General features: G+C 45.8%; 1 protein-coding gene across 1 annotated transcript in view; it reads left to right on the top strand.

The window, feature by feature from the left end:
* HECTD3 (HECT domain E3 ubiquitin protein ligase 3) overlaps positions 1-17,549 on the top strand; it is a 376,275-nt gene that overhangs the window by 312,202 nt on the left and 46,524 nt on the right. Inside the window, exons 15-16 of the mRNA XM_086952299.1 lie at positions 2,348-2,437; positions 15,285-15,491. Of these exons, the coding sequence (XP_086808425.1) occupies positions 2,348-2,437; positions 15,285-15,491 (297 nt within the window). The remainder of the gene's footprint in view (positions 1-2,347; positions 2,438-15,284; positions 15,492-17,549) is intronic.

Genomic DNA, 17,549 nt, shown 5'->3' with positions numbered 1-17,549 from the left:
AGAGTTATGAGCATGTTAAAAAAAAAAAGGTATATTTGCGCATGTGGGTGTAACATGCGCCAGATATCCACCAGTCCTGTCTCACGCAGCCAAAGTATTCCTTTGCAAGAGACAGCGCCGATTTGGCCCTGGTATTGTGCAGATATGTCTAGATCATTGTGAAATACTAGATAAAGATACCCTCCCTCTAGAACCATATGGTTAAACTTTACTTTTAAATGTTTTATAGTTACATTAGTGGCACTAATTGTTAATCATTATAATAATAATTATTTTAGTCAATCCGCAGCCCTAATCCTACTCGTATTCCTTACTTTAACTCTGATACGGACTCTAAAGTGTAATTTTTTTATTTACTTGTATTTTCAGCACTAACATGTCTATGACTAGTGCAGTGTTTAAAGTTCCCCGGTGATACGTACGGAATAGATAAGTTCCACCAATTGTACTTTAGTATATGCATCAATTAATATAAAAAATGTAATCCAACAGAACTATTTACATCCCATCAGCTGTATTCTCTAAATATATATGATGTAGAGCGCTGTGAAACGTTAATAAGTTATGCCCCCACTTTTTAAAACAAGTACAAATAAAGAGGAATACTAACCTTAGCACCACAGTATTAATAGTTTAAGCCAATACTATACCTTATTGTAACCACAACACTATATTTTGCCTTGAATAAACATATTAATGTTTGTTTAGTAATGTGTGTTATAACCAATTCTCTACCCTTTTACATCGAACTCCAAGTGCTTGGATTAAAGTGATGTCAGTAGAAAAAATGATAGGTAGAATTAATAGCATTAGATTCAGAGTGATTTGTCTCATGTACACACATGACAGGAGGCATAGCAGTCTCTAATGCTGTAAATGCTTTAACTATTGCACAATGGAATTCTTATTCCTGGGACTGTGGATCAAGTTCCACTATGTCATACATGCCCCCACTACTCAGACACCTTGCTCTTCAAGTCCACAACCTTGTAGAACCGTTTGCTGCAAGCCTCTCATACATGGCACAAGTGAGCACAGTAACAGAACTGCTAGTTTATCATTAAAGACCTTTATGAGGCAGATTTTGAACTGCTGCCCCAGAAGAGCAGCTGTCATCTGAATTGCGATGGGATTTAAACTGGGCTCCCACCCAACATAAAATAACATGCACCAGTAAATCACACTTTCAAACCTTTGCGCATGTGTACTCTGAAAAACAGATTTTATCGCCAGCCAACTCAATACTCATCCGTTTATTCAACGTCTGGCAGATTAAAGGCTGAGTAGATTTGTTGAAATGTGAACCTGTGGCCCTGAGTCAAAAACACATTCTGGGAAAGGATTTGTTAGTCCACTGACTCACCAGATCCTACATGCCCTGAACTAAGCATCTCACCTTATCTTTACATAAAGAAGTCATATCATATCTACCTGGCCAGAAAAAACCTACACTGACTTCTAGCCCAAATATACATTGGCTTCAGGAACTTCTTGACCCACCAAGGAGAATGTTGAGGGGCCTTTCTTTTTCACTAAAACATGGTTACTGTATCTAAGTAACACCTAACGTTGGCCATCAAAACCTACTGGGCACTTGCTGATTGACTGATGTTACATTTGGAGGCACATACCTGTGCTTTTAAGGCTCCTTCCACTGCATCACTGCCTCCTCCCTAATCATTTGAAAGTAGAGAATTGAAGACCACATTGACCCCCCCCCCCCCCTTGTGTTTACTAATGTGCCCTCTTGTCATGTGGCCTAACATCTGTCACCATGAAATAACATTCTAGCTTTTCCCAGTTTCCTGGGGAAAACCTGCCTCTATCCCCATGTAGCAAGTTTTTTTGACATTCTGTCTACAGTAGTCCTCCTGTCTCTCAGCCTTTGTTTATATACTGTGAGTCTCTTTGTTTCGGTTCCACCTTCCTAGGGCAAGCCAGATGTTTAGCTGACCTCTTTTGCCATGCTGTTGAACTCTTGTCTCTCCCTGCTCTTAAATGTACTCATGTGTGCTACCTGCCCTTTTCTCAAGTGCTAGAAGTTTCTCATCTTTCCATTATCACAGGAGCAGGCTCCTGCTGCCACTATGCTATGTGCCCCAATTGGCAATCTTAAGTTGATTCATGTATTGTGTGACTCTTGGGTGTCTTCCTCACTCCATTCAACAGACGTGCCTTCGAAATATGCTCTCTCCCTTGCTTGCTGGATTTTCTCACTAGTGCAGATCTGCAATCTTCTATGCTCCATCATCACAATGTTTCTCCTTTTTGAAATGTCTGTGGGCTTTCTGTGCCTTAATTTCTGTACAACAAGATTTGAGACTTTCCTGCTTTCTCCATTCTGCAGGTTCTGGCACTTCCTGGCTTTGTATGGAAGCAGCTCGGTGGAGAGACAGTTAGTTGGAATAAGGACTTTCCAGCTGTGGATTCCGTGCTGGTAAGTAGCAGTAGTCACTTAGCGGGGCTTCAGTGGATGATAGGTGATAAATGTGAGGGAATGCTACAGTAGCAGCCAATTGCTTTCCTCTACAAAAAGCTGTGAGACCTCTTTAGATGTCTTTACTCACCAATAATAGACTTGCACCTTTTGACTACCCATCTTGTAAACCAGCTATCGTTCAAGTAGATGAAACAAGGAGGTGCATAACTTGGGTGAGGGGGGTCAAGTGCTTAGACCCTGGAGCACCCTTAACCCCAACCTTGGAGCTGAACATATTTTGATGAAGTTGAAGTAACTCTTGAAAACTGAACTCTTCTAACTTGACTTGAATTGAACTCTGCAAATCATCGCTGACGAAATGTGTCCTTTTATGCTTGCATACATACATTCTGTTCTATTGTAATTGCATTTATATAGCTCTTTCCTACCCCTTGTAAGATCCAAAGCTCTTTCTGATAGTCTGAAGTGGCTACTGCGTTTGTTGTGCATGGTTGTTAGTGTGTTTTGAGTGTGGTCTGTGTATGAGGGTCAGAAAATGGGCTCCATCACACCGCAAAGAACTTGTAGCAGCGCCTAAGCATAATGGCATAGCAAATATCTGATGAGTACCTGAGGAGATTGAAAAGGGGAGGAATCTGCAGTTATAGTATTTACCAGAATGAGCATTACCAAAGATTGGTAACTTTTTCTACACAGATTAATCGCTGTGCATATTCCTTTAAAGCATAATGTCCCTTAACTCAATTGTTTAATTAAGCATTTTAAAGGTTGTAAATATAAAATATATTGTATACCTTATTAATAAAAACAACAACTATGAGTTTCATCTGTGTGCAAGTGAAATGGACATCCATAGAAGCGTTTTATGGATTCCCACGGTCTAAGCAGATGTTCCCCCAGTTTTCACTGTAATGCAATTTAATCCCAAGTAGAATGACTCTGTTTGTTAGCCAGTTTATCTCTACTCCAATCAGTGGCACTCAAAGAAATTATCGTCCACCAAAGGAAGACTGATTCTAACCTAACCTTTTTCTTGACTAATAACACTCTGATTGCACAAGTTAGTTGTCTCACCTGACACAAGTGTAGCTAAATTGTCGTTCAGAATGTTTTAGCCAATGCAGTCACTCATGCACCTTCTCTTCATCTGCTCTGATACATCACTTCCTGGTTTTTATTTGAATGCTTTCCGTTAATTTTTACATTAAGATGCATTGTCTCTTAGGGGCTGATCTCCCGCACATATAAAGCCCTGAAGGTGGACCATAGGGTTGATGTATCAAAAATCCAAAATGGATGGTTGGCATACCTGCCAGTGCCACTCAGAGAGGGGCTGTGGCGACGAGAGTTTGTACAGGTCCGGGAGGGAACCAATAATGCTCGCTTTAAGCCCATACCTGACACTTGAACGATTGTTGAAATTTTATGCGGCACACTCCAAAACATGCCTCCGATGTGGTGTGGGGTCATCGGTGTTCCAACTTGTGACTTGGGATTGGGCCCAACTCTGGACATACTGGACAGAAGTATTGCATGTGTTGCTAAAAGTCACAAGGGTCCCTTTAAGACAGAGGTCTTCAAACTTTTGTCGGCCGCGCCCCCCCCATCTAAACCTTTTTACACGTCGAGCCCCCCCACCGCCACCACCACCTGATAAAAAAGTTCGGGAAGCTTGTACTCTGCATCATTGGTGACCATTCCCTCCTGCACAGCCCAGGTTTTATAGGGTAAATAATATTAAATAAAGTAAGAGTGTTTAGTAAACTGAAGTTTTTGTAGTGCGTGTGCTTATTCTAAACTTCTAATGAAAAGAAAACAATTGGCACAAGAAATTTCATTGGTGCTTTATTTTTCACATAAAACACAAAATGTAGGATAGATTAGCAAAAACACTCCCAAAACACAGGTGTGGGAGTGCATGTTTTTCTCCACAGAGACAATGTGTGGATGGATTCTTGCCTCTGCCATCCTTAGGTTGTGCTCCACTTCCAGTCTTGAGCAGTGCCTGGAAACGGGAGTGCTCACAAAATGTTGTAATATATTTTTTTCAGTTTTATGTAATGCGAACATGACCCAAAGGTATTGGAGCACTTTACAGGAGCATCTTTTACATTACACAGGCACACATTCATTTTTTGTAAGCACAGGGAGATTAAGTGATTTGCCCGGAATCCCAGGATGTTGAGCAGACATCAAGAATTGAGCCTGGTTTCCCAGCTCTACAGTCATCAGCTCTGGCTGTTGTGCCATATCCTTGCCCCTAAACAAGATATCAGAAAAAGAAGTTCCACAAAACATGCTTTCTGACATAATTAAAAATTCATGATTATGTGGCTTTGCTGTTTTCCACCCCTCCTTAGAGCCCCTGAATCTCAACTCTTCCTATCACTGGAAGAATTAACCCCCTCCCACGCCCTCCAAAATTGTTGCGCCTCTGGCCTTTAAAGACCTGTGACTCCAGACACTCTCAGCCGAGCCTCCAGCAGCTGGAGCTGCAGCAGCCCGTGCTAAGATGCACGACTGGCACCTGAGAGCAACAATAGAAGGTGAAGTGCGCCCCCCTCACCCCCCCGGAGGGATGCTGCGCCCCACAGTTTGTAACCTGCACACCTCACTTTTTTTGCTCACATTTGTCACTTTTACCTCATGCAACCTAACATTTGCTTTTGTAATTTGTTCACTTGTAATTTCCTCCTCATGTATCATTGCTGTTCCTATTGTGAAGCGCTCTGACACCTTCGGGTAAAGTCCGCGCTATATAAAAGCGCATAAAATAAAGACAAAATAAATTAAAAAAGCAGTGCATACTATTCACCTCCACACGTCTCCACATGCCTAGGGCGGTAGGGTGTTGCGGTGGGGGGGGGTGTCTCTTAATGCTGTCAACATTGCTGCCCATGCTCTCAAATAGCCTTCTACCTTATCTTGTCCCCTGGTTTGTTTCGTTTGTAACTCCTCAGCCGCCACCCACTCTGAGATATCTCTGAGCCAGTCCCTCTATCCTGGGAGCCTAGTTACCAACCACCTGATTGTTTTTCGGCATTTAGACCACACTAGCCCAGTGAGCATAACTTCCTGCTCAAGGACTATATGGACACATACAACAACCATATATTTTCCACTTCTACAAATGTTTTTGCTTGTTGCCAGACCTCCCTTTCCCTGATTGGGTGGCCAGGGCAACTTCTCGAAAATTACATTTGTCAGATTTCAGGAATTTGTCTCCCAAAACATGGTAATTCCCTGTAGATTTTCTCCTCCAGGAAGATCTACCTGACAAGGCTTGAACCACAGCTGTATTGAAATTGGTTTTCTGAGTGTGAGGTACCAGGCATGCATGGATATTATTTGGGCTTGAGCATGGAGCCACACATTAGAAACAGGGCAATGTTTTTAATGGGGAGTTACCAGTTCTGCAGTATTTATGTTCAGGGTCGACCTGCATCCAGTGAAACTTACCAACGCCAGACATTGCTAAAAAGTAGAGACACAGGAATCCAGGACAATATGACTTGTATACATCCCAAAATGTCTTCCAAATGTCAAAATATAAACGAAAAATCATAATTTCTTACATTTTCTGTGACAGAAAACACCCACACGTTCAGTAAAAGGCAAACGTAGCACCATCCAATGATCTCATACTTCTCCTGATAAAAAGGGTACTCCGTGTGTGTGGATGGGCCTATAGCACAGAACCAGGATATTCCAAAACGTAGGCATGTGACTCCCATCTAGATTGCATAGTAACTCCACACAGTCCCACTTTTGGCCTGTTATTGCCCATTATGGCACACTCCCCACACATGCAAGGTACTGTTTTTATGAGAAGAAGTGTTTGACACTGGGTGGTGAAACTTGTGATGCTTCCCAGAAATTTCAGAACATTCCAACGCAGAAATAAAGGGTAATTAAGTGACAGACCGTTTTGGAGCTGCCAGCCGCACGGAGTACTTCGCAGGTCTTTAAAAGACCATTTACGCTTTAATGAGGCTTTGTTGTTTTTCATCCCTTCTTAAGAGCCCCTGAATCTCCACTCTTCCTATCACTGGAATAATTAGCCCCCCTCCCTCTCCCCAACCCCTCTGAAATCTTTCTGCTTCTGGCCTTTAAAGACCTGTGACACCAGACACTCTGCCGAGCCCGGAGCAGCTGGAGCTGCAGCAGCCCGGGCTGAGATGCACGACTGGCGCCTGAAAGGAACAATAGAAGGTGAAGTGCGCGCCCCCCCTGGAGGGATGCTGCGCCCCCCCAGGGGGGCGCGCCGCACAGTTTGAAGACCTATGCTTTAAGGCATCCGTTAAGCATTGTCCTGGTCCTCAAGACTGGGACCCGTATGCGATTAAAATTTGCCGTCCTGGGACTCTTTCTGGCTAAACTCCGCATTGCCATTCTCTGGACACACGGTACAACCCTCCCCAGTTGGATAAATGGAGGGCTCACTTGAGTGAGGTTGAGGATCGTCGTTCGCACTGATGAGAATGCAGAACGCTATCTAGAGGCTTGGGGGATATGTTGGAGAACCTGATGTCAGATGTAAGGCCAGAAGACACAGCAGTGATTTCATCTTAGGCAGCCAACTTCAACTTACTTCCACCTTATTTAAGTTGACACTGGAGGCCCACTCCACCACTGAATATAGGAGAGGTATTTACCCAAGGTACGAGTCCAGGGTACCTGCATGGTACAGGGCTATGTGTGCCTGCTAGATATTATTCAGGATTAGATATATTATATTCCTGTATCTGCAGATTGAGCTGCTTCAGACTAACATGCCACGTCTGCATTCCAGTTGACCCTCCACTTGGATGAGACAGCGATCTGTACCAGAAGTCTGGAGATTGGCTCAAGTGTATAGCTAGTGCCAGCCTTCTTATCAAGGATTCCATGGGGAATAACACCTGATTTCCTGACGCTGCCATGTTTTTTTGTTTTATTTACTTTTATAACTCATTTCCTATGGGAGGGGCTCTAGAAGGCGGACTAGTAAAATGGCCGCACAGTAGTGAGGCTCCTGCAGTCCGGGATGCCTAAACATTATCCTGCACCGGAAGGGGCGGTGTAAGCCTGAAAAACAGTGAAAAGCACCAGCGAATACACTGAGAAGCGTGGAAGGCGTCTGGAAATGGGCGATAAAGTGACTGCCTGCTGCAGCAGCAGTCTAGCGCATGGGACCGGGGAGCGGGATAAGGGCGTGGCTGCGGCCTCCACGGCGTGAGTAAAGGGCAGCGACAGAAATATCTTGATAAGCCGCTCCGAGCAATCGTCGGGGAGAAAGCCCCCCTTAAGCATATTGACTGCCGTGGGCCGCCAGGAGTGACATGCAGCGTGAGGGCACTTGGCCAGGCATTTTTAAGGCCCAAGACAAGGGGATCGGCGGTGCCTCCATTTTCTGCTAACCAGCACAGCCCATACGGGCGTGACACAGGCGATCGTGCTGCTACCAAAACGAAGCAGCCTTAAGGATGCCTGGACACAGGTGATAACAAAGCGGTGACCCTCCATCAGCAATCAAGCGCGAGAGGCCACAGGAGAGGAGCTTCATGACGTAAGAGAAGTGAGGCGGCAGAAAAGTATCTGTGAAGCTGCAACGAGCACCCCTCAGGGAGGCAAAGGGGAAAGTATCCACGAGCCCCGACAGTGAAGATCACTGGAGAGCCGTCCGGACACGTCTGACACCACGCGGAAGTAGTACGCACAGGGACCGGGGGCTGGTACGGACTGGTACAAGCGGCGCGGACTGCGCATGCGGGTATAAGAATATAAAAAGCAGACCCGGTGTGGGTGGTTGCTGCCCCACAGCAAACGTCAGAGACCCCTCTGACACCCCACCCCCCTTCAGCATTTGGGCAGATGGGAGCCACTGGAAGTGGCGAGCAGCAGAGGAGTACTAAACTAGATATTACTGTAGCCTGAGATGAGGGGAATGTGGAGAGCGGAGGAGCTGCCATTTTACACCCACTAGCCAGCCACCCGGGCGTGACACAGGCATTCGTACTGCTGTCCCGTTGGGAGGGTGAAGGGGCAAGTTTGACATAGTTTCTCCACAAAAATATCGCCTCAAACTGGAACACCAGGGAGGTTGATGCTTGGTCTTCCCCCCGCTTCCCCCTTTTTTTTGCCCTCCACCTGAGTACAGGGGAGTACTGCCCTAGTATACAAGACGACAAGATTTTGGTGGCTAGCGGATGAAGTGGCCACTAGACCTCCATCTCAAGCTGTGCTTCCCGCTACCCTCCTCTTTTTTCTTTTGGAATCAAAAGCGCCACCTACTCACCTAAAGGAACCAAACCAGATATCCAGCGCAAAAGTCGCACTGGGCAATAAAGATAGTTACTTGTAAGTCCTGGAATATGGGCCAAACAGATGGTAAACAAACTAAACTGCCCATTGAGCCCCGTAAATCGGGAAGGAGACAGGATCAGGAGCATGACTCAGCGACGGCAGAAGAAACTGAGCCCACCCAGTAATCGGAGAAGGAAGAGATTAAGTCGCTGTTAGTAACGATGAAATGCAGCCTTAACTCAATAGAATCAAAAATGGACACCATGTGCACACGTATGGATTTCATTACCCAAAATCTAGACAAGCAGGACGGGAGGCTAGATGAAGCTGTACATAGACTCTCGGAACTGAAAGACGAAACCTCCAAAAGTAGCTCACAAATGAAAGAGATGGAGTGCCTCCTGAAAGTATTAGCTGCAAAGAACGAGTCTAGGAGAAATAATGTTTGGATACGAGGTGTGCCTGAGTCTGCCAATCTAGGGAGGATGGAGGAATATATGGAAAGAATGTTGCGCACTTGTTGTGGGGCTGAAGCAGTTTCCCCGCTATTGGTAGTGGAAAGGGCACACAGAACACTTGTTGCGCGACCTCCCCCCGGAACACCTCCGAGACCCATCGTGGCAAAACTCCTAAACTACCGAGATCTGGACACGGCCTTGCGTAAGGCCTGGGAACAGCAGTCCCTAACTTTTGATGGCAACAGCATGACCCTGTTTCCTGATTTCACTATGGCCGTCCAAGAGGCCAGAAAAAGGTTTCTAACAGCCCCAAACAAATCGCAGCGGGCTAATATCACCTATTCAATGCTCTACCCTGCCTGGCTCAATCACGCATCAAGTCAAGCAACACTTTTGTACATCCCTTAAACAAGCCACGAAATTCCTCAAAAAACTACCCAGAAACCCCCTCAAGGTCAGAAACTCGCCCACCAAAAGCAGAAACAGTCAGCCAAGATCAGAGGAAGAGTAGTGCAAGATAAACGTGAAACGGGACTGGCCGTAGGAATCGGGCGTACCGCACCGCAGAGGAAGCCGGCTCGTGAGGCGCACTCTCAAGTATATGTAAGGCATTGCCCCAACTCTGGATTTCAAATGGTTTTCATATAACCTTAGGGCGCAAAGCCCCAACAAACCTATGTAAAGAAGACGAGCTTAAACCAGAATTGACAATGGGCCACCGACAGTAACCAAAACGGAACACTTTAGGTGCACTATGTGCATGTCCTGGACACCCTCCACTCATGTAGCTACAGTTGGGAGGAGCTTCAGCTATGCCCCCTTGGTGTCATGCCCCAGCAGGAATTCTCTCACCTAAGAACATGGACAGGGCAACTGTTTTGCTCCTCCGAAAGCATTATGTTTTAATGTGGGTTATACTTTTCTATTCCAAATGCAGCAATCTCACTAATATTAAAAATGTTGAAACTGAACTCTCGAGTAGTCATGGCAGTACAGCAATCAAACATGGAGGAGATCGGAGTACCCTTAATCTTGTTGTACCAAGCTGCTTGTTTGTTACTTAGGCATTTTGAACCGTTAAAGGGACAGGGAGGGCGGGATGAATAGTACATTGCATGTTGGGGAAGCCGATGTAAGGAGCAACAAGCTTCACAATGAACGCCGAGTAGAGCAGCATTTGAATTGAGATACACACTCAGACCAAGGAAAACCAGCCCCTGGAGGGGCAAGGACCCAGCTTTCATTAGTAGATCATGAACAAATGAAAGGTGACAGGCAACAGACGGGCCTGAATTTGGTGACATGGAACGTACAGGGCTGAAAGATCAGCGCAAGAGAAGAGATCTCTTGGCCTACTTAGACAGGCATCACATGCATGTGGCCATGCTGCAAGAAACTCACTTGGCTCCTGCGGCCAACCACACATTCACTGCGCGATAGGAGTCACATAGGTATTTCTAATCATAATCTTCGTACTCAAGAGGGACTGCCATCCTCATAAAGACGAACACGTTCTATGTCGAAGAGGGAGTTATAAATGACCCACGAGGGAGATATTGTGTGGCATGGGGGAGGATGACATCACAATTGGTCACAGTAAACTGTTATGGCCCCAATTATAGATAATTACTCATTCTTTAACACTCTGTGGGAGGTGGTTGTCAATATAGGATCCACACACATTATCTGGGGTGGAGACTTTAACCTTACTATAAATCCAGAATTTGACCACTCTCATCCCCAACCACACCATCATACCAGAGCACAACGCCAAGTGCAACAGATTACTGAAGACCACAGCTTGGTAGATGCACGGGGGTTTGCCCACCAGATACGCAGGGAGGGGACATGTGCACTAAAGTTGGTTGAGACTTGATTTTTGGCTGGTGTCGAGGGAAGTAACGACATGGAGAACAGACACACAACCTCTAGCTTGAACTTATTCGGATCAATCCCCCAGGGAATCCCTTGGCGAGCATGTTCTGGAGGCTCCCCACACATGCACTACTGGATATCCTAGTTAGAACTGGCTAAGGAGCGAAGTGGATGATTTTCTTAAATTTGACTTAGACTTGGTACCCTCCCGGCAACAGTATGGGAAGCGCTGAAAGTGACCATAAGAGGTGTTTGTATGGCCAAGACAGGGGGCATATTAAAAGACATTAGAGGGGGAACTACGAGAACTGGAGGGTGGTCTTCATGCTGACAAGGATGGGACAAAACCAGCAAGAATAAAGGAAGCACTCACTGAACATAGATGAGGGAAAGCCTCTTCTGCATAAAGTACCACAGAGCCAGGAGAATGGGGGAAAGGGGGGGTGGCTGTGAAAAGCGCTGGCGGAGCTAACACGCATACCCTGATGTTCCAACTATATTATGGAAGTTAAAGATTCAGCAGGGATACCCCTGGAAGACACAGAGGCCATAATGCAGTTCTTTAGGGAATATTATTCTTTACTATACACCACTAGGTGATCTACTCCTATAGATGTAAATGCTTACCTAGACACACACCGAGAGTTCCTCGCAGCTGAGTTTGAGGAATACCTCATCCTTGGATCATCGCCCTCCGCCTGGGACGACTCCTGGTGGCCCCCTGCCCTGGGCACCACTCCCAAGCCAATGGACCACGCACGTAATCTGGGCTTTATCCTGGACTCCTCCCTCTCGATGACCAGGCAAGTCAACGCCGTCTCATCATCGTGCTTCAACACCCTGCGCATGCTCCGAAAGATCTTCCAGTGGATCCCCACCGAAACCAGGAAGACGGTCACCCAGGCACTCGTCAACAGCCGACTGGACTACTGAAACACCCTCTACACCGGAACCACAGCCAAACTTCAGAAAAGACTCCAACGCATCCAGAACGCCTCCGCACGACACGTCCTGGACATCCCCCAACACAGCCACATCTCCGGCCACCTGAGAGACCTGCACTGGCTCCTCGTCAGTTCACGTTCAGACTCCTCACCCACGCACACAAGGCTCTCCACGACCTGGGCCCCAAGTACCTCAACAACCGCCTGACCTTCTACGCTCCCACCCGCCAGCTACGATCAACCAGCCTCGCCGCCGTTCCACGCATCCGCAGAGCCACCACCGGAGGAAGATCCTTCTCCTACCTGGCAGCCAAGACATGGAACTCCCTCCCCATCCACCTCCGGCTAACCCTGGACCATCTCTCCTTCAGGAAGCAACTCAAGACCTGGCTTTTCGAGCAGTAACGTACCCCTCTCCCCCAGCGCCTTGAGACCCCTCCAGGTGAGTAGCACGCTATACAAATGTTATGATTGGTTATGATTGATTGAGATCAGGGCTGTAATCTTGCAAATGGGGGCAGGCAAAGCAATGGGCCCGGACGGGCTTCCGGCCACATTCTGCAACGCATTGGCCCCTTTCCTTAAATAAGTTTTATGAGGAGGCGCTGCAGAACGGAACCCTGCCGCACACTCTACGAGTGGCCCTCCTTATGTCTCTCCCGAAGCCAGCAAACCTATCTGCCACTATCCTTAATAAATTACGATGTAAAAATACATGCAAAGCTGCTGGCCAACAGGCAAGGCCTACTCGAGGATTCATTCCAGTCAGCCACATCTCACAATTTACGTACATTGTTTACCATCATTCAAGATATGGAACCAGAGCTCAATGCTGTGGCAGTATTTCTTGATTCCACAAAGACTTTCGATTCGCTGGAATAGGACTACCTGATGGCAGTACTGAGAAGCATGGGCTACCCATCCAAAATTTGCTGTGTGGTTGTGTTTATTATATCTCAAACCAAGGGCGAAGATGTTAGTTAACGGTATGAAATCTCCCACTTTTGCCGTAACCTAGGGCACCAGGTAGGAATGCCCATTGTCTCCTCTCCTTTTCACTGTTGCGGTAGAACCATTGGAAGCTATCCTTCTGCAACATCATAGGGAGTGGGCACTGAGATACCCATACCGCCATATATTAGTGTCACTCTATGCGGATGACATTACTTTACATCTTAGATAGCCCCAGATTATCCTTAATAATAAGTGAATTCATTAGGTTTGTAAGAATCTCTGGCATCACAATAAACTGGGAGGAATCTCAAATCTTTCCAGTCACCCCAAATAGCCCCCCCCTTTTTCTGTCAGAATATCAGTTGAAGTGGTGTGAAGTGGAACTTGTATATCTAGGCATAGTAGTTTCCAGAAATAAGGAGGAATTACTGAGAGCCTATTATGGTAGGGTGTTAAACTCCCTTACTAACACATTACCAGGTGGATTGCGATGCCTTTGTCCCTGGCCGGGCACATTGCACTGATGAAAATGTTTTTCTTACCCCAATTGCTATATCTGTTCATAGACATACCACATACCCCAAGACGCCAGTTCTTTAAGAGCCTTTGTACCCAACTGATACATCTTGCTTGTGGGGGGCAAGCAACCAGAAGCAAGTTGGATACCCTCTAAAAACCCTCTGGAGCCAGAACTATATTATTTAAGTGCCAATAACATTACACAACATATTGGTACAATCCTCATCCCTTCTTGCCACACCTGGCAGTGGAGCTGGGGTCCATGGCACCTGTGCCACTTTCTGGTTTTCTCAGGAAGGAACGACAGACAGCTGTAGAGAGGGAATCAACCATTGTTTGTACGAATGAGGCCTGAAAAAGCATTGCAAAAAAGCTACAGGCACCTTATGGTGTATTCACCGGCATTGCCTTTGAAATACCAATATAATCTTCGGGTAACGCATGAAGCGTAATGCCGTCGTATGCTATAACGCCACAATCTGCGTACCTGGTGGGCCCTGTATGTAGAGGGGAGATTCCAAATTAGGGAAGAATGTTTCACTGAAAATAACTCCACTCCCCTTGAGATCATTATGTACCTATGGCTAAGACCGGACTTTAAGACGACTACCCCTAGCTTCCCCAAGGAGCCACCGGTACTAATCCCATTGCATAATATGCTTCAAACTGAAGGCCCATCGCACGTAGTTTTAAGACTACAGAAGTGTCCTCACATCACAAACGCTTACAAACGATGGAGCCAGACGGGGCTGGGAGGGCATGTAGGCACACACTATGGAAGATGCACAATGCGCATACTGCCGTCAGCAGACTGAATTCATAACTGCTAGCAGCGGATTGAGGATTATCCATGTCAAATTCCTACCCATTCCTGCACTGATGGCTCTGATGGGGTGCAGGGAAGGGCAGACTTTTTTCACCTGGCCTAGACATGTAGAGCGGTCTCTGAGTATTCGAGAGAGGTGGGAGCGGCCCCTGTTCAAGATGGTGGACCTGTAGATGTAGATGGGTGGGGCAGAGAGCCTAAATTTAAGGACATGATCTGGTATATTGCCAAGAACAGCTTAGAGCATATGCAGAATTATTACCCCAGAGTTCCAGACCCAGAGACATAAGGAACCTCTCAAGATATATCTTGTGCAACAGCCATAGTTAAATGGGAGTCTGGTGCCCCCACGCATACACAAATACGTGTAATTTGAAGATGCTATGCATAGAATGATACTGCTCTTGAACTGCGACATTTATTTACTAATTAGCATGTACTGTATGTTAACAAGTTGTAAATGTGGAAATACAAATAAAAATAACATTTAAAAAAATCATTTCCACAGGAATTGTACTGCATGTTAAGTGTGAAGACGTGATTTATAATGCTACTTCAGGGCTAGAAGTATAGGCAAGTCCTGGGGCTGCTGTGATAGAAGTCTGATATGCATGATAATCCTTATCATTTTTCTCATTGCTCCATGACCATGTGAGATGACATGAAATGTGATACTTGTACAATTTAGAACAAGGTGCATTGTCTGACCTTCTTTCAGGGTTTTAAGGCATCTCATTTCCACTCACCAATGGACTTTGATTGTGTTTTGTTGTGAAGTTGTACCGTTAGCCAAGGTCTACTATAAAATAGTGATTGATCACAAGGATGTATGTTTGCATGTTAAAGTGCTCACAGTCCAATCTTCCCTGCTGTCCAAGTTCCTGCCAATGAAGTGAAATCTCCAGATCCCGGTGCGAAATTTCAGACTCTGATTCCCTCATCGCTTGTATAGAGACTTCTGTATTGACTTCTATGTCCCTTAGGTGAAGCTGCTGGAGGTGATGGAAGTGATGGACAAAGAGACCTTCGAGTTCAAGTTCTGTGGAGAGTTAACGTACACCACTGTGCTCAGTGACCAGCAGGTGGTGGAGCTGATCCCCAACGGTGCGAACAAGGCCGTACGCTACGAGGACCGCAAGGAGTTCATCCGCCTGGTGCAAAAGGCGCGCCTGGAAGAGAGCAAGGAACAGGTAGGTGTTGGCAAAACCAATATATGGCATTGCATTCTTTATTGTTGATTAATTAACCGGAGGCGGTTTAGCAATTATATATAGGGATCATATACAATGTACTATTATTGAACAACATTCAAACGCACAACTAGAAACTCTGCTTTTTAAAATTCACTTAACTAATCATTTCACCTGGAAAGGGGCCCTGGTTTATCGACCACCGGGAGCAGATCCTAATTTTGCACTCACTCTTCAAGAAATTTTAGCCCCACATATAAAATCAAAAGAAGATTTTTTGCTTCTAGGTGATTTTAATATACACGTTGACCAGCCAATGTTAACCGAATCCACGGCTCTAATCACAGATTTATTGAATCTGGGCTTGGAATTAAAAAATCATGGACCTACTCATATAGGAGGACACATGCTTGACCTTATTTTCTCTAATTCTACCAAAATTAACTGTTCCCTGGCTACAAGCATATCGTGGACTGACCACTCTTTGTTGGAATTCACACTACCAACCCCTGCGAGACCCATAAAGAATGTCCCTTCCCCCCCCCTCTTGGAGACGTCAATGGCACAAAGTTAATGCCAATACGGCTCAAGAGGCATGCACAGATCCTATTTTTTTGCAATCTGATACAGCAGACACTGCTTTAGCCAAGCTGAATAAATCTATCAAAAAAACCATTGACACCATTGCTCCTCTAAAAAGACATAAACAACATCCAGTGTCAAAACAAGAAAAATGGTATACAAAAGAATTGAGAGCAGAGAAACAAAAATGTAGACGTATTGAGAAAGCCTGGAGAAAAACCAAAACTGAAAACAATCGACTGATCTTCCTAAAAGCCCAATCAGAATACTACAAAAATATTAAGTCAGCGAGGAAACTACAATTGACACAACAAATAGCAGAAGCAGGCAACAGCCCTAAAGAACTTTTTAATATCCTGCAAAACTTTATAAAACCTACGGCGTGTGAAAGTTCAGATGACTTTTCACAGGATCTGTGCGACAAAGTCTTGCTGTTTTTCGAGGATAAAATCAACATTATCTATGAAAAAATATTAGCTGCCAACAATTCCAGCAAAAATCAAACTAAAATCTGCCCCACCACAATTCCCGCTTTAGACAATAAACCTTCTTTGACGTTTTTCCCCTCCATTACTCACACAGAGCTTCTTACCCTCTGTACCCATATAAAAACAGGATCCCCCAATGACCTTGTACCAGCTAAAATGGTCGGTCCTTTGCTCCCTTTATTAGGTCCCCATATACTTGAAATGGTAAACACCTCCCTCAGAACAGGCCAAGTCCCGGCAGATTGGAAAAAGGCAGTGGTGAACCCGATAAGAAAGAAGGCATCATCTCCCTGGAAAGACCTGTCCAACCTACGTCCCATCTCTCTCCTACCTTACCTAGGCAAGATCACGGAGAAGCACGTGAACACCTATCTCTCTCAACACCTTGAAGCGACGGAAGGCCTGGACCATTCTCAATCTGGGTTCAGGCCGAACCACAGCACAGAATCAGCACTTCAAACAGTGACCAATAACATCAAAATGGCACTGGATGATGGTTGCTCTATGATTCTGGTGCTGTTGGACCTTTCCGCCGCTTTTGATACGGTGTCTCACAAGGTGCTTCTCCATCGCCTGAAGGAGGTGGGAATAGAGGGAGAGGCTTTGGCATGGTTGGAGAGTTTCCTGTCCGGGCGCTCCCAAGAGGTTAGGCTAGGCTCCCACAAATCCACCCACAGGGAGCTCAATAAGGGGGTGCCACAGGGCTCCTGTCTGAGCCCCACACTTTTCAACATATATGTGGCCCCCCTTGCCAACCTAGCAAGATCTTTCGGGTTCACCCCTGTATCGTACGCTGACGACACCCAACTTCTTTTTCCCTTTAAAACTCTTACACCTGCAATAAAAAGATCTTTTGCAGGTGGCATGAGAGCCATTGCAGACTGGATGTCATCAAACTGTCTGCAGTGCAATGTCGGGAAAACCGAAGTTATGTTGTTCGGTCAAGCGACGACACACTGGTCATCAGACTGGTGGCCTCTGGAACTGG

The sequence above is a fragment of the Lissotriton vulgaris genome, chromosome 1_1 (assembly GCF_964263255.1).
Source record: "Lissotriton vulgaris chromosome 1_1, aLisVul1.2, whole genome shotgun sequence".
Classification (NCBI taxonomy): domain Eukaryota; kingdom Metazoa; phylum Chordata; class Amphibia; order Caudata; family Salamandridae; genus Lissotriton; species Lissotriton vulgaris.
The sequence above is the reverse complement of the archived record's forward strand: the minus strand, read 5'-3'. Positions and strand labels throughout refer to the sequence as shown.